Source organism: Triticum aestivum, chromosome 7A (genome assembly GCF_018294505.1).
Source record: "Triticum aestivum cultivar Chinese Spring chromosome 7A, IWGSC CS RefSeq v2.1, whole genome shotgun sequence".
Classification (NCBI taxonomy): domain Eukaryota; kingdom Viridiplantae; phylum Streptophyta; class Magnoliopsida; order Poales; family Poaceae; genus Triticum; species Triticum aestivum.
Window position 1 is genome coordinate 65,062,704 of NC_057812.1, and position 22,601 is coordinate 65,085,304.

The following is a 22,601-nucleotide window of genomic DNA, read 5'->3' on the forward strand; positions in this document are numbered from 1 at the left end:
CGAAACAAGATAAAATGAGCAGTGCTATTCCTACGTAAAGATTTTACAAAATCTCTACGTATTGAGTCTAATGACGGTTAGCTGAATAGATGGGGTTGTTACAATCAGAAATAAGCTAGGCAGATTTTTCGTAATAGTAGTACTAATTAAGTAGGAATAACATTTGCATGTCAAATCCGTATCAGCTTAGTTTTTTTTACAAGGATTTGCCGTGCTTGCTAACTAAATTTATCATCTTTTTTTACGGGGTGAAAGAGCTTTATTCCATTGTTACAGGGTTACAATCACGAGCCAATATAAATCATCATTAAAAAATATTCAAGTTGTCGTGCCCTAGAAAGACGTCAGCGCAATAACATTGCTGCAATAAAAACATCCAATCGCAAGCAAAGCCATCCAATAATGCATGCATGTGTATCTGAGGCTGGTCACAATGGGGAGGAACTTAGGAGTAACATCACACACTCCAATACAATTTTGCTTATGTGACACATATTTAATGAAGAGAGATGTGTTTGTGGTAACTTGCTAAGGGCCTGTTTGGTTTCAATAAGACTAGCCATAGTGGGTAGTAACATAGAGTAGTAACATGCATATGTTATTAGTCTATGTTACTACCTCTATAGTGGGTAGTAACATAGAGGTAGTAACTTGAGATTTTCATTTATTGTTTTGTGGGATCTATACTAGTACTTCAACTTTGTGATCTATCTGTGACATGTATCAATATGAAATTTTGTTTGCCAGTACCCATATATAAATACAAGAACACAAATTCGAACGGACCCATAATAAATAATAAGTGCCAATATAATATAATTAAAATATATAAAACATGTTTAGAGCCTTATGCTCTATGTTACTCAATAATAAGTGCCAACATGAATCAAGTCTCGAATATAATCTATCGTCGCCCAAACTTTCTCCATATATGCTCAATCAAATCATTTTTTAGAGCCTTATGCATCGAACGATTACGAATTCTAGCATCTCTTTGAAGTACCTCGGCAAATATTGGCATGTCACCATGAGTAAATACTGATGGGAAAACAATTGATGAGCCTGCTTCCTCATTCAAATCAAGCATATTCCCCGCCTCTTCTTTTTCATCCTCAACTATCATGTTGTGTAGAATGATGCAGGCTAACATAATATGATGGAGATCGCCCCGGTCATATAAACGTGTCGGGCGCCGTAAAATAGACCATCGCGCCCGGAGCACACCAAATGCACGTTCCACATCCTTCCTTGCACTTTCTTGATGTTTAGAAAACAACCTCTGTTTTTCTGTTTGAGCCATCGGTATCGACTTCACGAATGCTGCCCACTCTGGGTATATTCCATCTACAAGGTAATAACCAAGTTGATATTCCTTCTCGTTGACATTATAGTTCACTCGAGGAGCTTGCCCTTTCAGTTGCTCAAGGAACAACGTCGACTGATTAAGCACGTTGATGTCATTGTTGGATCCAGCAACACCAAAAAATGCATGCCATATCCAAAGATCCTGAGAAGCAACCGCCTCTAGAATAAGAGTAGGGACGCCTTTATACCCACTGGTGAATTGTCCCTTCCACTCCATGGGACATTTGTCCCAACGCCAGTGCATACAGTCGAGGCTTCCTAACATGTCAGGAAACCCACGACTCTCTCCAATATCAAGTAAGCGCTGCACATCGTTGACATTGGGTTTTCGCATATACTCATCACCAAATATATGAATCACGCCTTTGACGAACAGCTTTAAGCACTTAATTGATGTGCACTCGGCAATCTTCAGGTACTCATCGAGAGCGTCAGCGGGAGTACCATATGCCAATTGGCGAATAGCTGATGTGCATTTCTGCAATGGAGATAGTCCATCACGGTCAAGAGCATCTTTCCTTTGCGTGAACTCTGGAGACCACTCTCCTAGTGCATGTACGATACGCTCGAAAAGGGGCCTTCTCATCCGAAATCTTCTACGAAATACCTTCTTCTTGTAGGTAGGATCATCACAGAAATAGTCGCGTACCAATTGCTCAGTAGCTTCTTCACGTGGCCTGTTCACGTAAATCCTCGGACCACTTCTGCTTGATCTTCCTTGAGCGTCAAGGCTTTCCTTCACTTCTATTGCGATCTCCTTGGCGAATGAGTCTAACATGTCCATCTGGACAAGGTAGTGATCTAGTGTGTAGAGGGAGGAAGGATCAATGATACTTGCTTCAGCTTCATCATCGGAACCATCAGCCGGTTGATTGGTATCCATATTTTGGTGCCCTTGTACAGGATGCTGCACTTGCGGAGGTTGAAAATTATAATTATGCATTGGAGGAAATTTTCCAAAACTTAGCAAGTCTTCAGGTGCAGGGGTATACATTGGCCTCCCGTTACAAATATCAGAAGTCATGAGCATAGTACAGTAGCAATGAAATTTTGTACAACACCTCATCTCTCTAACAGAAGTATTGTAAATATTAAATTATCAAGCGCACTAAACGAATCCATGAGGTATGCAATTGGATTTGGTCAGAAACAGACTTAAACAAGATATTTTTTAGGCTACTGTAAGAGATAGACTTAACACAGAACACATTTATTTTGGTGACCTGGAGTATTTGGACTGTTCGAAATGATTGTATTTGGTCAGGTACATAACTTATTCCTCTTTGTATCAAAGTCTAACTTGTAAATACTTATCTTAATAAAACTGCAGTAGGATAATCCTACTGTTTCTGCTATGTATGAAGCATAATCAATCCTTTGTTCAAAAAGCATGTCCTAACTAGTGTCTCGATGTGATATATCACTTGTTCAATGAAGAAAGCAAAAGCAAAAGGATGTCAACTGAAGCTCACGGTTTTGGTAATTCAGGCCACACCTACACACGCTAAATCAGACTTAGAAATTCAGACTTAGATGTGAGTAAAGACTTGGCAGTACAGAAATTCCCTGAAGATCTACACACGCTGAATCAGGTATTCGAGCTAAAGGAATTGCAATTGGCGAAGATTGAATTAAAAGCAGAAATTTATACCATGTAGGGTTTGCAGTAGAGGATTCCATGAGAGGGACGTACATGTACGGTGGTGTGGAGGGGCTGGCGAACGAGCTCGTCGGAGCGCCGGGGTAGAAGAGTTGTTGTGGCCAGCGGTTGGCGCACGAGCTTGCCGGGGCGCCGGGGATGTGCTGCTGCGGCGGAGAGGTCGCCGATGACCGGACTGGTGCCGCCTCCTTACGGGCACCAAACTTGGCCATGATTCAAGTGGACTCGCGTCGCCGGCCAGTGCTGCCGCCGGGCGGCAAGACGGAGAGCGTGGCGAGGGAGATGGAGGCGGCAGGAAGGGAGAGGATGGAGCGGTGGGGAATTTTCCTTCGCGATGGGGACGCCGCAATGGATCTTTGCATTAAAAAATTGTGGGACCAAGCGCGAAGTACGGTAACCAGCTATGTTACTGCTATACTCTTTCTCCTCATTAAATCATTGCCACGTATGCAAATCTGCTGAGTTGGAATCTATGTTACTGCTAAGTTACTACCCACTATGGCTAGTCTAAGTCACCCGACTTATAAGTCAGGTGACTTAAAACTAGTGACTTATAAGTCACGCCTGTTTGGTTGTCACCTGACTTATAAGTCACCTGACACACCTTTCCACATCAATCAACATCATGCAGATGGTGGGACCCACGCAAAAGGGGGTGACTTATAAATTTTAAGTTGGGGTGGAGCAACTTATGACTTATAAGTTGGGGTGACTTATAAGATCGGGTCTGTTTGGCAAAATAAGTCACTTTTTTCACTTTTCAACTTATAAGTTGGTGACTTATTTGGAACCAAACAGACCCTAAGTTACCGGAACATCACACACACCAAGAAACAATGAGTCTATAACCTAATAAATACATCGTTGCATGACACTACATAGATGTTCCTACTCACTATGGAGGTAGTAACATAGTCTAAGGAAGTGTGTAAGTTACTAGCTTATGTTCTTGCCCTTTGTGACCAGCCTAACACCTTAGAGTCGGATGGAAAAATATAATTTGGATAGATGTCCACCTGACAATATGGATAGAGTAGTCAAAGATCTGGGACAAGTATCAACCAAATTCATGGTGTTTTGATTTACACCGTCACACTCACGCACGGTCTGGACTTGCATGATAATAATACTGTATACATAACCATTTGTGATTCTTGCAGTGTTTCGTAAGCGGCCATCTTTATAAGTTTTAATAGATACACGAGCATACGAGTGTATCTACCCTGTGTTGTGCATTTTTTTTTATCTTTGGAACAAAAACATAGCACCAGCAATAGAGATACGGACATTTCCGCGTATGGCTGGCTCTATATATACGATACCAGCCGTTCGGTGTTTGGCCACGCACGGTACACGTACGGAAATCTAAGAGCATGTCGCCGTCCAGGAGCAGCTCACCGGCGATGCAACGGATGATTGCGCTGGTGGCACTGTCTCTGCTCCTCTCCTGCGGCGTCCACGGGCAGGTGGTGCCGGCGGTGATCTCGTTCGGCGACTCGACCATCGACGTCGGCAACAACAACTACCTCCCCGGCGCCGTCTTCAAGGCCAACTACGCGCCCTACGGGGAGAACTTCCGGCGCCACAAGGCCACCGGCAGGTTCTCCGACGGCAAGATCGTCACCGACATCACCGGTACGTCAGTTACATATGCACACTCATGCATGCATATCCTGCAACTGTCACTCTGAGCTATGAACTTGTAGTTATAGTTATACTCGGTGCGTAACGTGTTTGGAGGTGCATGGTTTCTGCAGCTGAAACGCTCGGCTTCGAGGGCTACGCGCCGCCGTACCTGAGCCCGCTGGCGTCGGGGAAGAACCTGCTCACCGGCGCCAACTTCGGCTCCGCCGCGTCCAGCTACTCCGACGACACGGCGGCCATGTATGTGAGTATACAACGGGCACATCTTCAAAAGCAGTTTGTTTTGGACTAAAAATGAGATTGGGACATGTCAGTGGGAAACACGACTTTTTTTATAGTTATCGGCTGTGCGTATTTATCTGTAGGACGCAATAACGCTGTCGCAGCAGCTTAAGTACTACAAGGAGTACAGGTCAAAGCTGGCGGCGGTGGCCGGGCGGCGGCAGGCGCGCACCATCCTCGCCGAGGCGCTGTACGTCGTGAGCACCGGCACCGGCGACTTCATCCAGAACTACTACCACAACGCCTCCCTGTCCGCCCGCTACGACGTCGACCGCTACTGCGACCTCCTCGTCGGCATCTTCTCCGGCTTCGCCGACCTCAGCACTCCGACTCACCGGCCCATCACAGCATCTCTCTCTGAGGGTACGTACGTGACCCTGTGGCTGTGGACATATTGCAGGAGCTGTACAGGCTGGGGGCGCGGCGGATCGGCGTGACGACGATGCCGCCGCTGGGGTGCCTGCCGGCGACGATCAGGCTGTACGGCGGCAAGGGCCGGAGCGGCGGCGGCGGGTGCCTACCGAGGCTCAACCGCGACGCCGAGACCTTCAACCGGAAGCTGAACGCCACCGTGGGGGCGCTGGTGAGGCGGCACGCGGGGCTCAAGGTGGCGGTCTTCGACGTCTACACGCCGCTCCGGGACCTCTCCGAGAGGCCGGCGGCGCACGGGTTCGCGGAGGCGAGGAGGACGTGCTGCCGGACGGGGAAGGCCGGGACAAGGGTGTACCTGTGCGACCCGGCGACGTCGAAGGCGGCCCGGATGTGCCGGAACGCCAGCAGCTACGTGTACTTCGACGGCGTGCACCCGTCGGAGGCGGCCAACCTGGTCGTCGCCGAGTCCCTGGTGTCGGCCGGCATCGACTTGCTTACGTAGTAAGCGTCAGGCGACAAGGGCGTACGTACTACGTGCAGCTGCAGCTGCTGCAGATCGACGAACTTATCTGGAGTGTGTGTGTGTGTATCCATGAGTGTAGCAATTAATGCTTCCAATATGTTTCCTACAATGTGTGAGTCCTTGTTGCTATAGCTATGTAATTTGTCGAAAAGCATAATTTGTGAAAAAAATGTATGTTAATTTATTTTTCAACTCTAGTGAAGCTCTCGCTTTAAGCTATATATACTACACCCTCCGTTTGCAAATATAAGATGTTTTCAATATTTCAATATGGACTACATACGTGTGGACTGAAATAAGTGAACAAACACACTAAGATGCGTCGATATACATCTGAATCAAAAAAAAATTAGAACATCTTATAATAGTGAACGGAGACGCCATTCTCCTAAAAGAAAAAATACCTTATCCCCTCCCGCTCAGCCACCCGCGAGGCGGCCGGGAGGGCACCTCAAGCTCCGCCGCCAACCAACCTCCTCCTCCCTCCTCCCGCGCCGCCGCCAGGGGCTCGGCCAGGCAAAGCCCGACCGAAGCCGGCGGCGCCGGTGGATTTGGGCTGGGAGCAGCGCGGCCGGGCGGCTATGGGTCGTTGGGCGTGGGTGGGCCAGGCGGATCAGGCGGCGGTGGATCCCTCCCCCGTAGTCTCTGTCACCTCTTCCCACTGCGTCTGTGTCGATCCAGCGGGTGGGGCGCCAGATCCGGCCTCCCCGGTGGTTGTCGGTGTCACTCGGCCCGCTGTGGTGATGCTCGGGGGTTGGTGCTTGGGGCGGCGGGATGCACGGGTGCGTGCCCGGCGGCTGCGACGCCGGGAGCTCGCTAGGCGGCGCGGGTTGGGCAGTGTGGTCGGGGTGGCCGCTGCTCTGGCCGTGGATGGCTCCACGGTGGCTTGGCAAGTCGGCTTCGTTGACGGCTGGCACGGCTTGGCGTCGGTTCGTCCGTAGGCGGCTTGTATCGGCCTTTGGCCCCCCTCCTCGTTATCTGGTCGCTACGTTCTGCGAAGGGTTGGCCTTCTCCCAGCTGCGGTCCATCGCTCGTCTCGCGCCCGGTGCGCAGGTCCGAGCTTGTCTCGCGCACAGTGCCGCAGGACTAAGCTCGTCTCGCGCATGGTGCAGCAGGACTAACCTCGTCTCGCGCACGGTGTTGCAGGACCGAGCTCACCTCCCGCCCGATGCTGCAGGATGGGTTGATGGAGGCCAGGGAGCCGGCCTATTGGGTCTCGGCGCTGGGGGTCACCCAGGGGTGCGAAAGGTGGGACCTTTCCGGTCGTCTCTTTGGTTGGGCTAGCGGCAGGTCTCGGGTGAGCTGGTGTCAAGGTCTTGGATGCCGGGGCGGCGGCCCTGGTGGTGGTTGCGCGATTCTCTCGGGCAGAGGCCGTTGCTTGGTGCTGCCCGGTAGCCATGGCCGTGTGGGCGGCATGGTTGCCGGGGTGTGACGTTCGGTGGTGGTGAGTTTGGCCGGGGTGAAAAACTGTTATATCTTCGGACGGACCGGCGGCGGCAACACGTTTCCTTGGGCGTCGTCGCGGCTCTCATTGCCCGTCGTGCGGCTTCGGGGGAAACTCTAATCCTTGAATTGGGCGGTGGCGGCGCTCCAGTGTCGTATCCTTCCTGAAGGCGCCGCCTTGGATCCCACGATTCGTCATATGCGGCTTCATCTCTTCGCGGTGGTAGTGCTAGGGGTGGTGCTGCTGCGCTCAGCGCCTATGTATCATGCCTTGGGTGTGTGTGTTGTGGTGGCGTGCGTCTGTAACGAGTTGTTGAGATCGTGCTTTATATATAAAGCGGGGTGAAAGCCTTTTTCGGTAATAGTGAATGGAGAGAATATCATTTTGACGGGGAACAAATTGTTTAGCTCTTGCATGGTTGTCTTCTGCTTCTTAGGGAAAAACTAGTATGTGGTTTTGGGTTCCGAAAGCATATAAGTATATTTAATCCAGCAAAATTCAACATGTCCCTGTAAAGGGATGTGTAGTTGCCAATTTACGCAATAGCTGCATTTCAATCGACTGACTTTTCATAGTTGGGTCAGTCGATTTTGGTCGAAAGGAGAAATAGCCAGAGGGGAGGAAGAAACTCGCCGGAGAGGAGGAAAAAGCTCGTTGGGTAGGCTACCCCGGTGTCTATCTTAGGGTTCAGGATGGGGCGGGGGGGGGGGGGGGGTGTAGGGATTCACCGAAGAAAAAACTCGATGCGACGGGGCCTAGATGGATGGCCGGGGCGGTGGGGGTGGTTCCGGGGAGGGTGGGGCGGCGGGGGCCGGTGGTCCGTGGTGGCGGCCGAGGAAGAAGAACATCCGATCTTTTTTTTTTTGGAAAACTGTTGGGAAGAGGAAGACACGATCTAGAACGTTCATTTTCTATCCGACGCTAATGACTCGAAACGAGATTTCAGTCGACTGGCTCCTAGGCATTCCCGCCAATTTATCAAATGCACAAGGAGAGCATATCTAGTGCTACCGTGGTCCAAGCAACGGCAGTGTATGTTGTTATAAAGTTTCAACTCATCTCATACGCCGAGAAACAAAAGGCCCACTTTAGCAAATAACCCATAACCCAAAACCCAAAGTACTCTTAATTTTTCTTTGAAACCTTGGCAGGAGCACTAGGGCTCTTTGACTAGGAAAAAGAAAAACCTGCTCAATTAGCCAGTAAAAGTACTAGTACTAATTAATAGCAGAATTTCAATATGATACTATCCATAGCTGGATATTTGCTCCTTGTTTCGAACATGTGAATCAAATCGGAACTGAATCTGCACGACTGATATATGTTGTGCCAATCTACACTACCTTGTTGAAACATTTTAGCTGTGTGGCACCATGACTTGGGATCACTAATAAATATCTTCTCAATTGACACTGAAAGGCAAATAGGCAATTATAGCTACAAACCATATGCTTCCCAACTGCCAGAGGAAAGGCGCGGTGTTGCACAATAAAGAGTATAAATCTTCCCTAGAATTCACACCACAAACCCACAAGTCATGTCTCATTGTACTTCTCTTGGTTGTCTGTATATGGCTCGGGAGATAAAATTAGGGTTTCTGCTCATATGACGCCATCACATCTCATTTTGTCTTGCCATGCCTAGTAAGGGGCACAAACAACGGTGAGGTCTCTCCTCACTTGCTCTGGCTCATAGTCTCATTTGTTCTTGCTGCTCCAATGGGTCTCTTCTCTCTAGCTATGGCCCGGGTTTGAGGGCTGACCTCCCGATGGTGCCTCATTCTTCTTCAAATAAATGCCTGGGGTGCTAGTGTCCTTTGGGTCACATTTCATTGGGTACCTTGGCATATATGTGGGGTTTGGCCCTCATTGGTTACATTCTGTAATGAGGATACTCACACGTCTTCGAGAACCAATTCATGCTCTACAAGGTGAAAACCCTTGATTTGGACATCGATGATGGATTCCACAATGATATTTTACGTACTCCATTCCCTTCTTAAAATCTACAAGGACATGGCAGTGTCCCATCTACCGGTCCCTAAGCCCCAGGATGAGAAGTCTTGCCAATTTATAAAACCCTTGAGTTGGCCATCTATCTCCTTTTTTTTGGCCATCTCCTTGATGGTGTTTTGCTGGAAGATGATCATACATTCACTCAATGAAGGACATTGTAGGCTTTGTAGTCTTACACATTTTGACAGCTCGTTGGTTATTACATTTTGCCCCTTTTGTAAACCGGTTTGTTCGACTTTGATGCATACGTTATATTGTGCAGTTAAACTGAAGGTCATATCTTTGCACGAGTCACAGCCACACGTTCCAATGGTTCAATACAATATATAGCCAGCTTAACTTAATTGATAACCCATGGTATCCATAGTTCACTTTCATACAACTATGCGCCGGTGCATGAGCCGTACCCGTCCAACTTGTTGCATCACTATGCCTATGCAGGTAGGTTCCAGGGCGTCATCAGTGGTGCTATTGTGTGTTTACGATACCCGAACGGCAAGGCTGTATCATTAGTTATTGCCGCAATAAAAATCACTAGATGAATGAATTTGGAAGTACAACGTATGAATCTTGTGCTTCAAACATTTCTTAAACATCCACTCCACAAGTTATTTATAAATGATGTGTGAAATTTATATGTAATTTTCTCCAAAAATAGTTCCACAAAATAACAAATGTATTAGGTTTTAGCAACTGTCTCGTAGCACCATTATTAGGTTTTAGCAAGATAATAAATTCTACTGCAAGACCATAACTAACAGAATAATCCTTGATCTAATTTGATAAATCTATCCTACTATACATTAAAACTGAAGGTCATATATTTACACAAGTCAGAACCATACGTTCCACTGGTTCGACATATGGCTGGCTTAATTGATGATTTATGGCCCACTCACTGCTTGATCGTACAGTTCAATTGCTTAATAGCCACACCTCCAGCTTGTTGCATCACTATGCAGGTAGGTTGAGGTTGCAAACCCCCCCCCCCCTCCAGCCCCCCGCGCCGCTCCCTCCCCAAGGCGACACGGGCAGCGACCTCCGCCCCCCCCCCCCCCCCCCGCGTAGCCTCCCCTCTCCAGACTCCTTCCCTCCCTCGCCGTCGCCGGTGGCCTCCGGCAGGCAAAGCCTGTGCAGAGCCGGCGGCGGCGGGGCGCTCTGCCTGCTGTCACTCGGGAGTTGGGGATCTCGCGTGCGGTATGCGGCTGTCCGGCGCTCGGCTCTGGGGCGGTGACCTCGCGCGCGACGGAGGTGGTCTTCGGCGTGCGGCGCGGCGGCTGGTCGCAGCGGTGGGAGCGCCGTCACAGTAGTTGGCTCTCGTGCGGTCCCGATCTGGGACCTCGCGGGTCGCGGCTGGCACGGACGGGGGCCGGCGTTCGGCGCTTGGCGTCGGCTGCGGGCGGAGATTGGGGCGCCGGGGCGGCGGTCTTGGTCCGGGCTCCGACCGTGGCTTGGGCGTGGACGGCGCGCGTGTGCAAGGTGACTCTCGGCTCTGGATGTGTGCACGGGGCGCAGATCCTTGGTCTGGAGCGGCGGTGGCTGCGCGCGACGGGCGCGGTGACTGGTGGGGCGCGACGGGCGTGGCATCTCTGGAGCTTGAGGTGTGCTGCGGTGCAGGGCCTGCTCGTCTGCCCTGCTGCTTTGCTAGAGCTGCTCCGATTTTGATCTGGCCGTGTGGGTTGTTGATCTTGGTGCTGCTCCTTGCGATGCATTGGTTGCTGCGGTGGTGGTGGGCACGGTGGTGGACGACGGCTTTGGCCAGGCGGTGGTGCGTGCCTGGGCGCGGTGGATCATGGGATCCCGTGGCCAGGGTGAGGTCGGCCTCAACAGGGGTGGTGATTGGTGGGCGGCGGTCGGTGGGGTGGTGGTCTCCAGGAAAAATCTTTGCTCCAGTCTTTTCGAAGCCGGCGACGATGTGCCCGCGGGTGCCGTGATCTTTCTTGGAAGCGTCGTCGTGGAGGTGTGCTTCTCCCCATGGCTTTGGCTCCGGAGGGAAACCTCAGATCCGCTGGATCGGGCGATGGAGGCGTCTTCGCGTCTTTCTCCTCCTTGGGGGCATCGTCTCGGAGCCGGCTACGACCGAGAGACTGGTGGATTGCGGCATCTTCGCCATGGTTGGCGGCATCTTCGCCGCGTGGTTTGCTGAGGCGGGGCGCTCGTTTCTGGTTGGCAACGATGATGGCATCGAGAGGAGCTCGGGTCGCGGCGTGGACTTTGGTAGTCGGTTCTTTCTGGCGTGTCCGAGGTGCTCTTTTGTGGGTTGCTTGGTTGCTTTGAAGTCGGAGCTGCGATGGAGCGGGTCCAGGTGGTGATGATGACAGGCGCTCGGTGGTCGTTTGCGGAGGGCATCATCGGCGCTAGTCCTGCATATTTCCCTTGCGAGGCTCGTCGTCAAAGTCGGAGCTGTCGGTTGCTTGCGCGTGTGGCCATCCGGTGGCATGTGCCGTCGTGCTTGTGTCCCATGTCAGTGGACAGGTTGGCCGGTGGTGCCCATGTCATGTGGGTTGAGTTGTAACGGTTTTAGCCCGGTTTTCCGCCAATTAACCGGGCAATTTTCTTCTCCTTAATCAATAAAATGACAAATCTTTTGCCTTGTTTCAAAGAAAAAAATGCAGGTAGGTTCCTGGGCGTCTTCAGTGGTGCTATTGTGTGTTGATGAAACTCTAATTAACTACCTGCAAGGCTGTACCGCACTAACTGACTAAAACAAGATGAACTTAGAGTATAATTTATTAGATCGGCTACACATAAGCATGACATTTTAGACGTACTTTTGGTAAAAGAAATTAAAACTTTGACAATAACTTGTCAAAAATGCCTCAATCAAATAAGCAAAAATTAATGTTTGTTTTCGACCAGTCAATCCATAAAAATAAAAATAACAGTTTCACTGGGTTTGAGAAATTGTTTTGCAATATAAATATATGTGCAAGATGTTGGTGTCTTTTTCTTAAGACTGCCCAAAGTAAGTACATGTTTGAATGGCCGTCATCCATGTGTCGACGTCACTAATCAATACGGGTGAGCCTTAAGGCCAACTCCACCACACGACCCCAAACGAACGTCCGTTTTGTCCTGTTTTTGTCCCTTTGGGTAGGGATTTGGGGTCGTGTCCGGGCCTGTCCTGGGATGCGGTGGCCGTGCGCTCAGCGCGCGGACGCATCCTTTTGCCCCATCCTGTCCGCGTCTATTTTAAAAAAAGGGACGTTTCGAATGCCAAGCCCCAGTTCACGACCCCAGTTCATCACGCCGGCAACAAAGCCAGCGGCCTACACGACCATCGCCGGCAACACAGCCAGCGGCCGGCAACACGGCCAGCCTCCAAAATGAATAGTTGTCCTCGCCGGCAACACAGCCGGCCTCCAAAATGAATGTTTTTTCGCCGGCACACTGCCAGCGGCCCAGCGGGCGGGCGGCACCCATGCCAGCCTCCAAAAAGAACGGCCACGCCGATCGGACGACCTAGTTCAGGCCTTCGGCGTCGAGCATCTCCTTCTGCCTGGCCTCGAACCAGGCCCTCGTCTTGTCGCTCATCTTCGACAAGTCCACGCTCATGATCGCAAGGGCCACCTCCTTCGCTTTGGTGGCGGCATTGGTGGCCTCGATGTCGAGCTGCCTCTGCTTGGCCTTGACGTTGTCGGCCTCGATGTCGAGCTGCCTTTGCCGGGCGGCCTCTTCCATGTCGAGCTGTCTTTGCCGATTCCGCGTCTAACTTGGCGATCTCCTCCGACGTGCACTCCGACCGCGGCTTCCTTGGCGCCTTCTTCTTCACCTTTGCGGTCGGGTCGACGGCCAGGCCGCCAGAACTCGGCGGGGCGTCGGCCATGGACGGGGGAGAGAGGGGGCGGCGGAAGGGACGTGGAAGGGTTTGGGGGAAATGGCGCCAAATGGGCGTGGGGGGTTTTGGTTTCTCCCACCGACAGGCGGGCCAGGGGAGGACAAGCGCGCGCGTCCCGCCCGTCCGCGCGCTGTCCGTTTCACCCCAAAACCGGCGCAACTTTGGGCCGGGGATGGGTCGAAAGCGGACACAAAGCGGACAAAAGTCCGTTTGTGCCCGCGCGCTGGGCCGTCTCGTTTGTTCCTTTTACCCCAAACGGACGGGGGCAGACAGGATAGGGTCGCGCGGTGGAGTTGGCCTAACCTATACAGTACAGTTAATGGTTCCTAGTCCTCCGGACACGATCGATGTGATGCAGCAGCTGCCCAGATATGAACGGTTACAAGTGGCACCGGTCGCTGCGTGCATTAATGTGCAACTTGTGCAGCCAGGCCCTCCTCCACAAACATATTTGGCACTGCGGTTGCAGATGCATTTTTCCTTAACAAGCAAAAACAAGCAGCTACTATAATTGTGATTTTGATGTACTGTACTATTGAATGACATTTCAGCCACATAATATGTGCAACTTGGTCAGGAGAGGCCACTATTCTAAAAATTGATATATATCCAAGTGTTGACTAACAATAAAAGATCACCTAACCCGACAAAGCAGATCAGCTAGGGCTTTCGAAGCATGCAAGTACGAGCTACATAATAACCCCAGTTTGCGACATTTAGATAAAAAGAGCAGTTAGATCTTAAACACAAAGTTAATGGACTGTACTTCCCAAGAAATGTAAAGTAGAGAAGGATGCAAACTTTTGAAATTTTGTATTCTCTCTGCATACATATATGAAAGTATTTCAGAAAAACTATGCCCTACAAAATAAACATATTATTATATTTTTTCCATCATATCCATATACCTTAATAATATAATCAGGAGGTAAGTATTGTCATTCATAAGTTTTTCTACTTTACATATGTAACAAGAGAAGCATACTTAAAAAACTTCTTCAGTGTGGTCACAAGCTCTACTAAATAGGCTGTGCAAACATATCAATGTCTTGACCATATCCAATTGACGAGTAACAAAGTTGAAATATATAATTAAGAGGAAACATTAACTGAAGAAAACTAAATTCAGAAATAAATTACCTGGAACTGCTGTATGGCACAAATAGCACTAACAAACCAAATCAAACTGTGATTCCATTTTTTGCATCTGATATAATATATGAAGTTTCGTTAATTTCTTTTGACATTTTCATTCTTCTCGGTGGTCTGCAATCTGCACAGCAAAGAGAATGATAAAGTTTACCTACGAGGTTAGAAATTGCTTTATAGGACCATAAAAAAGGCATGTGAGAAGAGAAGAGTAAAATAGGAATGTATATTGAGTTCATTTCTATTACAAAAGCAGTTTGATCACCCAAGCAGCTCAAAAAAGGGCAACCCAGTGCATGTAGCTCCCGCTTGCGCAGGGTCCGGGAAAGGGTCCGACCACTTTGGGTTTATTGTACGCAGCCTTTCCCTATATTTCTGTAAGAGGCAATGTTTGCACTGGAACTGGTACAGTGAAGTAGTTAGTGCACATCAAGAATAGTTGGCTCAGTAACAGCAGTGCAGCAGCAAGAGATGCAGAGTAACATGTGCATGTCATGTAAAATACTCCCTCCGTCCCAAAATAAGTGTCTCAACTTTGTACTAACTTCAGTACAAAGTTGTACTAAGGTTGAGACACTTATTTTGGGACAGAGGGAGTATACATTAGTGGCTCAGTCTAGATAGAAATATCAGATATCTCCAGTAGACGGGTAGGAAATTGATAGTAACTGATGATACCTTTACTAAACATAAACTGGTGACTACAACCATTTAATTTCTATAACTCAAACACAACAATCTATATTTAGCCATGACATAAGAAATGAACTGGAAACATCAAGAATGGAGCCGGCAGCTAAATTTGCCCATGAATGCAATATTACTACTTTGCCTGGCCCAATTTATGTTTCGCAGATGCTACTTTACACTAGCAAGACCTGACAGATGTTACTTTACAATATCTAAACCTGACAGATGCTACTTTACAATAATATCTACACGGGTAGAACTGATCAGAATTGCTTGTACAGTTGCACTGCTTGAATAGCTAGGACTTGTGGTACAGAATTCTGATAAGACTGACCAAGAGCTGAATGGATATGTTTTAACTCCACAGTTCACGTCCAGCAGTACAGTCACCAAAAGGAGACAAGGAACCCATCCGGACACAATCACAGTTACATAAAATCCCTGATCAATGCTATGAAGAGGGCTGAATTTTTGCGTTCATTTGAACGATAACGTCTTTGAATGCCTCACAACCATCAAAACGCTGCCCTTTATTAGTCCAGTTTAACAATCTGTCACGAAGATCGATTACAAAATCTTTATCATGACCCGCCTCATTCAGCAATAAATTTACACACTTGAGCAGGTATGGGCCTGTCTTGGTTCTGAGTTGACTGACAAAATGACGACATGTATCTTCACATTCAAAGATCACTGCAGACATATCCTCAATAATGTCAAGCCAGCCAAAGATGAGACATGCACCACTTAAAGCCCATCTTTCAGTAGAACCTCCACGACTAGATGAAAAAACATCATTGCCAGCCTGATCTTTCCTTTTTGTCTGCCCTTCCTTTGACTCCATAACCAGACCAGTGCTTGCGTAGTGCAGAAGCACGTTACAGTCTTGCTCACTAATACAAGCAAAGGACACAAGCAACACCCCTAAAGGAACCCGTAAATGCAGAAAATTAGGGCATGAGAGAGGGACGTCTAATTGATCTGCACCTTGCACTTGACTGACAGCAGTTATGCGACAAAACTTCGCACAGCGATCATCAAAATCTTTAATAAGGGAACTGACAGGGTTGGTTGACACATTAAGTTTCTCTGTATCCCCTACTGTGGGTACTCGCAGTCTCCTCCGGTGATTTACCGTACTGCTATGGTGTGGATTACTTGGGCGCTTTTTGTTGTTCCTGGCCCAAGAATGTGATAACTCCACCATATTGTTAGCTAACATCTGGCATTCATCACCATTAGAAGGGCATAACACCCACGAAAGGTAAAATGCTGCCCTCTGAGCAAGATTGATATCACTTATTGATTCAGCAGTTTTCTCCTCAGATAATACTTCTGATAAATAACCTTGTGAACCTTCCTGGTGAAATAGTAGAGCAGTGGCAAAACTGAACCAGGTAGGGAAGTTCGTAATTGTCAACCTGCAGCACCACAGAGCAGGAGCAATTAGCTTTGAGTTGAACAGCATGCTAAATATCTGGATATTATTGTTTGCATGTTAATAAGCATACCAAGCAGAACTGTATTTGAATTTGACCAATCCCTTTGATGGTTGTTTCTTGCCAAAGTGTGACCCTTTTGATGGTTGTGATTGTATGTTTTTCCATGAAGAGTTGTCGCTGTTTGTTTTACCCAAGAAAACCATAGCTTCTATGTAAGAAACAAGATCCAAAAATCGTCTGCATGATATGGGCCCAGTTAGTATGGCAAGTAAATCCCTTTGTTGGCTTGGGAAATAAGCATATGTAAAGGGAAATTTCTGTCCTAGTTCCATGGATATTCCCCATCCCGTAGGCTCGAGAAGAATATCTAATACTGATGATACCACTGCTGTGCAAAGTCCTAGCACAGAACCCATACCCCTGCAAACAGAATATACGCAAAATAAGGAAAAGTTGTAAAAGAGATATCCACAAACAAGAAGCCCAGAATGTGTAATGCATTCAGACAACATGCAGAACTGTGTGGATCCGTAATAGTGCTGTGGGTATACCATTTAGAACAGGAGGAAGGAATGCTACAGAAGATTAAACAATTAACTATCTGGTTAATAGAGTTTCCATCTACAGAAGATTAAATAACTAACTGATAATAAATTTTAAAATGATACAAAACATGAATCTGTTAATTCAGTTTTGAAGTAGTTTAAATCCAAGCTTTGAAGAGTTTACTTGGCCATGCACATTACCCCTTTTCTAATAATGAACTTCAACTTTGCTAGTTGCAGGCTCAAGACATAACACTTTTATTGTGCTGTGTGCAAGTTTAATTGCAAGCGTGAAAATGATTCAAGATGCCAACTGACATAAACACAACAAACTCAGAGTCACAAACAAAAACAATAGAGAAGCTAGTACAAGTATTATGAGGTGTGAAGTTACGTCGCAAGAAACCATATATGGAATAATGACCGCATCTCCAAGAACGCTGGTGGGGAGCAAACTAAGCATATTACAATCACACGCCATGCTTCCCGATCATGTAATTCTTTTCTCAGACATAGCAAAGGCCTTGTGATTGCTTCTCGTAGCATCTCTGAAAGATCATGTTTCAGAATTGATGGGTCGTGATGCCACAAAAGGGCCCTGCCACACACAAACGAAAAATGCAAAACAAATCAGTAAAATATGTAAAAGAATGGCAGGATTTTTTTTTCTCAAATCAGGCAACAGGATAAATGACCACCTGATGTAAGCACAGATAAGGTAAAAAAGAATGCCAATAACTCAACATTGCACTACTGACAAAACAGTACGATTTTTCTGATAAGAGAGGGTTAAGATCGGTGTACACTTCTGGGATTCCAGTTGCACTTTAGCATATATTGTCTTATTGTTCTATATCATGTTCACAGCCAAATCACTACTAGAAGACAGCTCAACGCAGACGAATATCATACAACATCCTTAAATCTAATGCCAGTACTATGTTGGTCCATGTATAACTGTCCCAAGCATACCTCGGCGGGATTGAGCCATCACTGGGAAGCACTTGATAAGATGGATGGGTTGTCACATCCAGAGAAATGGTACCCATCTCGCAACTGCCTTCTCCATCTTCTCTGTAATATGGCAAAGGAAAGAGACACTGGTAACGAGGGGATAACAGGGCTGTTTCGACAGCAGCATGCAACAGATCATAGGAATGCCCCGCAACTGCACAAGAGAAAGTCACAATACATGAACATCAACACCAACAAGTAACATGTAACCTGCAGCCTGAGGAATTGCAAGGAATGTAGATCTGAATGATTAATAGTACAGCAGCCTCCTAAAGTTCGTTTGGAAGTGGCAGCATTGCAGTCTACTGCATGCTATTCAGGCGAACAAAGGAAGGGGGGAAATCTCACCATCCCGGCCCCCCAATTTGTCGACGAGGGCGGCGCAGGAGCGGACCAGCTCGCGGCAGTCCCGGGGCGAGACGGAGCTCCCGACGCAGAGCATCTCAGCGCGGTCGTCGGTCCGGGCCACTCGGCACGAGGCCGAGTCGGAGAGCGCGGAGACGGCGGTGCGGACGAGGCAGTCCAGGCGAGCCCTATCCACCTGAAAATGCAATGCGAACGCACATCAGCACCAACCAAGGCTCGCAGGGAGGACAAGGAGGTTGGGGAGGGGGGGGGGGGGGGGGGGGGGGGGGGTGGTTGCCTCCTGTGGGTCGAAGCACATGAGGGTGAGCGCGGCGTCGAGCACCCTGGTTCCGGAGGAGGCGGGGGCGGCGGCGCGGGGGTTGAGGGCCGCCGCGAGGGAGGAGATGGAGGCGGAGAGCGCGTCGGCGGCGACGGAGGAGGGGCCCAGACTGCCGCCAGGAGGGCGGGCGAGGCGGGAAGCTACCTCGGCGAGCAGGTGGGTGAGGTCGTCTAGGGGAGGAGGAGGCGCCATATTTTGGGGTTTGCCGCCGCGACGGCGACGGCGACGCCGCGCAAAGGTAGAGGGGGAAATCCGAAGCCTGGGAAGAGACAACGGCAAAGTGGGCTTTTGTGCTTCGGTGTTCAGCGGGAGATGGGCTTGGATTCGAAAATCTACAAGCCCAACTGTCCAGGTGCGGGGGCCATCTTCTCAAGCCAATTCATCATTTGCCCGAAGTCCTAATTTCGTGCCTTAAGCAGAGAGCAACTGATCCTTCGGGATCCTAAAAAAAAACAGAGAGTAACTAGTTAACGAGCGCTCCTTCGAGAGCCTCGCAATGATCAGCGCCACTTAGCGCGCTCTCGGCCATTCGCCACGTGTTGCGCTCTGGCGTTTCCTTCGAATTTTGTTTTTTTATTTTTTCGCACGCGTTTTCGGCTTTTTAAACGGTTTTTCTTTTGGGTTTTTTCGACGTTTTGGTTTTTCACCGGTCTTTCTTAGCTGTTCAATAATAAAAAATTGAAAAAAAATATATTTTTACATGAAAAACGTGTTTTCTTTTTCTTTCACGAGAGTCACGGTCTTGCTTCCGCGAGAGGCACGGCCGTGCCTCACGGAAACGAAAAAACCATTTTCTGTTTTTTTCTTTCATGAGAGTCACGGTTTTGCTTCCGTGAGAGGCACGAGTGTGCTTTCGCGAGAGTCACGGCCTGCCTCACGGAAACGGAAGAAAACCAGTTTTCTATTTTTTTTTTGTGAGAGTCGCGGTTTTGCTTTCGTGAGAGGCACGGGTGTGTGCTTTCGCAAGAGTCACGGCCGTGCCTCTCGGAAACGAGAAAAAACGTGTTTTTTTGTTTTTTCCTTTCGGGAGAGTCACGGTTTTGCTTCCGCGAGAGGCATGGTTGTGCTTTCGCGAGAGTCGCGGTTTTGCTTCTGTGGGAGGCACGGTTGTGATTTCGTGAGAGGCACGGGCGTGCCTCTTTCGGAAAGGGAAAAAACTTGTGCTCCTGGTTTGGTTTTTTGTCCGGTTTTTTTCGTGAAAAAAAAAATTCGGCAAAACCTATCAACATGAGATCTAGTTTTGAAGATCTCGACGTGAGGAATCCAACGATGAAAGCGGTTCGAGATTTGGACGCACGGTTTGAGAGATCAAAACGTTTTGAATAAACGGATCTACGGAAAAAGAAAAAACTCTCAGGTTGGTCGCAACCAGGGGAGTTGGAGTGATCTTTGCAACGAGTACTCCTCAACTACTGATTTCGCTTTAAGCACCATTTACATGCTACTTCCTTCGTCCGAAAAGCTTGTCCCAAACTTGTCCCTCAAATAGATGTATCTAGCACTAACTTGGTGGTGCTAGATACATCCATTTGAGGGACAAACTTTTTCGGACGGAGGGAGTACTAGCAAAAAAGCCCGTGCATTGCAATGAAAAAAAATAGATTTCAGGTCGAGCATGGCGGGCATTTACGAGGCAGCATCTAGGATTGGAGCGTGTTAGTGATAGGTGTTGACTGCTCATCATGATTGTTATTGAAGACGTGAAGCCACGCCACGCCTCACACACACCTCATACAAGTAATCCATGAGATGACGACTAAATGCGCAGGCATTGCCACACGAATCATTACATGATTTGATTCAATATCCCGCAGGTCGTCATTGGTCATGTTCTCTTCTTTGAAGATCAACTTTGCCCAGCCTATTCTTGGAATATTTTCTCCCACAATCCCGCTTAAGTTAGAGCCAATCAGCCATGAAATATTTTGGTCGCAGCATATACCATCTCATAAATATTTTTCCATGGTCCCGCTTAAATCGGAGCCAATCAGCCATACATGCTCCATACATCATCATGTTTTATCATAATATTTTTTCTTTCCTTCGAAGGGGCTTATTAATTATGTAACCACGGACATATATAAATTGGTGAGATCCAGTGTAAAATAAAGAGGTGAGACTATTGATTAATAAGTGAATCATGTCTTTTAGGACAATGAAAGCTAGTTGAATTGGTTGAACCCTTGTGAACTGAAGGGAGGCTGTAAGAGTTTGATCTTCCATGGTAGCATTTTTTTGGTTTTGGTCCGGCGTGGTCCAGTTCGATGACGCCTGAAAAAGGCCCAACAGGGTTGCTCCTACCCTTGTGAAGTGGAGGAAAGCCGTAAGAGTTCGATCCTCCATGGTAGCATTTTTTGGTTTTGGCCCGCCGTGATCTAGTTCGATGACGCCTGAAAAATGCCCAATAGGCTGCTCCTTAGTGTAGGCAAAGGACGTGGAGTAAGTACGTGGGTGGACGGGAGTCCCATTGCGAGCGACGGATTTACATAATCGAACTATGAAACACTGCCTTTCTAGGCAAAACGCTACGTGAAACGAAACGATGTATGAAAAAAATAGAGAAACAAACAGACCTTTATTATTAGATATAGATTTTGTTAACTGTCCAGCTCACGACACTAGGTAGAAAAAGGACCGGCCCATGTATGTTTTTCTTTGGTCGGGTTTGTAGGTTCTTTTGTTTTTTGGGCGGGTATTTTTCCTGGTTTTGCATCGTTTTCGCCTGTTTTTTGGTTTGTCTTTTTGTTTTTTTATTTTTGTCTATCTTTTTATTTTTTTATCTTTTATTTTTCATTTTTCATTTTTTTATTTCTTTTTCGTGCAAATTTTCAAAACTCATCAACTTTTCTCAAATCCATGAACTTTTTCAAAATTATGAGATTTTTCCTCAAATTTCTGAAAGTCTTTATCTAACTTGCAAACTTTTTCAAAATCATGTACTTTTTTCAATTTTTGGTGAACTTTTTTAAATCATGATTATTATCATTTTTTGAATTTTTTCAAAATTATGAACTTTTTCCAAAATGGTGAAATTTTTTAACTTTTTGTGAAAATTCGTATAAGAAATTGTGAATTTTTTCTAGATTTAACAACCTTTTCCTAAATTTTGTGAACTTTTTCCGGATTCACATTTTCAGATTCATGATTTTTTTATGAAAAGTCGATGATCAATGACTGGTCAATGGTCAATGGTCGTGTTTAAACAAAGACCAGCAACTAGGAGGGATCGAGCGACCCGAGAAAGGCAATCGCTATTTTTGTGTTGCAGCCCATTAAGGCGTTTGCTTAGGCACTAGTTGATGTAGTAGCGTTGTAAGCGCCTGTTGGGGAACGTAGTAATTTCAAAAAAATTCCTACGCACACGCAAGATCATGGTGATGCATAGAAACGAGAGGAGAGAGTGTTGTCTACGCACCCTCATAGACCGACAGCGAAAGCGTTACGGCACCGCTACAATATTATCGAGGATTATGGTGGAGGGGGGCACCGCACACGGCTAAGAGAACGATCACGAAGATCAACTTGTGTGTCTAGAGGTGCCCTCCTGCCCCCGTATATAAAGGAGCAAGGGGGGAGGCCGGCCGGCCCTTGTGGGCGCGCCAAGGAGGAGGAGTCCTCCTCCTAGTAGGAGTAGGACTCCCCTCTTTCCTACTCCTACTAGGAGGGGGAAAGGAAGGGGGGGAGGGAGAAGGAAAGGGGGGCGCCGCCCCCCCTCTTCTAGTCCAATTCGGACCAGAGGGGGAGGAGGCGCGCGGCCCACCCTGGCCGCCCCTCTCTCTCTCTCCACTAGGGCCCATAAGGCCCATTACTTCTCCCGGGGGGTTCCGGTAACCCTCCGGCACTCCGGTTTTCTCCGAAATCACCCGGAACACTTCCGGTGTCCGAATATAGCCGTCTAATATATCGATCTTTATGTCTCGACCATTTCGAGAC

General features: G+C 48.0%; 3 protein-coding genes across 5 annotated transcripts; 1 reads left to right on the plus strand and 2 right to left on the minus strand.

Moving 5' to 3' along the window:
* Positions 1-904: 904 nt before the first annotated feature.
* On the minus strand, positions 905-2,375 carry LOC123152272 (protein ALP1-like). Its single transcript, XM_044571861.1, has one exon. It carries the CDS (start codon positions 2,357-2,359, stop codon positions 905-907), a length of 1,455 nt encoding a protein of 484 aa, XP_044427796.1. The 5' UTR covers positions 2,360-2,375.
* A 1,977-nt stretch (positions 2,376-4,352) lies between these two features.
* On the plus strand, positions 4,353-6,018 carry LOC123150847 (GDSL esterase/lipase APG). The gene is made up of 4 exons (XM_044570664.1): positions 4,353-4,660; positions 4,783-4,913; positions 5,035-5,268; positions 5,352-6,018. Exons 1-4 carry the CDS (start codon positions 4,399-4,401, stop codon positions 5,823-5,825), a joined length of 1,101 nt encoding a protein of 366 aa, XP_044426599.1. The 5' UTR covers positions 4,353-4,398; the 3' UTR covers positions 5,826-6,018.
* Positions 6,019-14,990: 8,972 nt separating this feature from the next.
* On the minus strand, positions 14,991-18,942 carry LOC123151394 (uncharacterized). Of its 3 annotated transcripts, none has more exons than XM_044571118.1 (6): positions 18,627-18,940; positions 18,332-18,524; positions 17,942-18,137; positions 17,376-17,567; positions 16,494-16,844; positions 14,991-16,403 (listed from the first exon to the last, which is right to left on the minus strand). In XM_044571118.1, exons 1-6 carry the CDS (start codon positions 18,858-18,860, stop codon positions 15,434-15,436), a joined length of 2,136 nt encoding a protein of 711 aa, XP_044427053.1. In that variant the 5' UTR covers positions 18,861-18,940; the 3' UTR covers positions 14,991-15,433. The 3 variants fall into 3 exon arrangements, with proteins under 3 accessions (XP_044427053.1, XP_044427052.1, XP_044427054.1); XM_044571117.1 differs by having other exon boundaries at positions 17,364-17,567; XM_044571119.1 differs by lacking the exon at positions 14,991-16,403 and having other exon boundaries at positions 16,605-16,844; positions 17,340-17,567; positions 18,627-18,942.
* Between the last annotated feature and the right edge of the window lie 3,659 nt (positions 18,943-22,601).

Excerpts from the sequence above, each read along its gene's own strand:
- LOC123152272 (XM_044571861.1), bottom strand. The coding sequence starts at position 2,359 with ATGTATACCCCTGCACCTGAAGACTTGCTAAGTTTTGGAAAATTTCCT.
- LOC123150847 (XM_044570664.1), top strand. The coding sequence starts at position 4,399 with ATGTCGCCGTCCAGGAGCAGCTCACCGGCGATGCAACGGATGATTGCG. Across the intron at positions 4,661-4,782 it reads GATCGTCACCGACATCACCG|CTGAAACGCTCGGCTTCGAG; the intron begins GTACGTCAGTTA and ends TGGTTTCTGCAG. Across the intron at positions 5,269-5,351 it reads TCTTCTCCGGCTTCGCCGAC|GAGCTGTACAGGCTGGGGGC; the intron begins CTCAGCACTCCG and ends GACATATTGCAG.
- LOC123151394 (XM_044571117.1), bottom strand. The coding sequence starts at position 18,860 with ATGGCGCCTCCTCCTCCCCTAGACGACCTCACCCACCTGCTCGCCGAG. Across the intron at positions 18,138-18,331 it reads CAAATTGGGGGGCCGGGATG|TTGCGGGGCATTCCTATGAT; the intron begins GTGAGATTTCCC and ends TCTCTTGTGCAG. Across the intron at positions 16,404-16,493 it reads TTCAAATACAGTTCTGCTTG|GTTGACAATTACGAACTTCC; the intron begins GTATGCTTATTA and ends GTGGTGCTGCAG.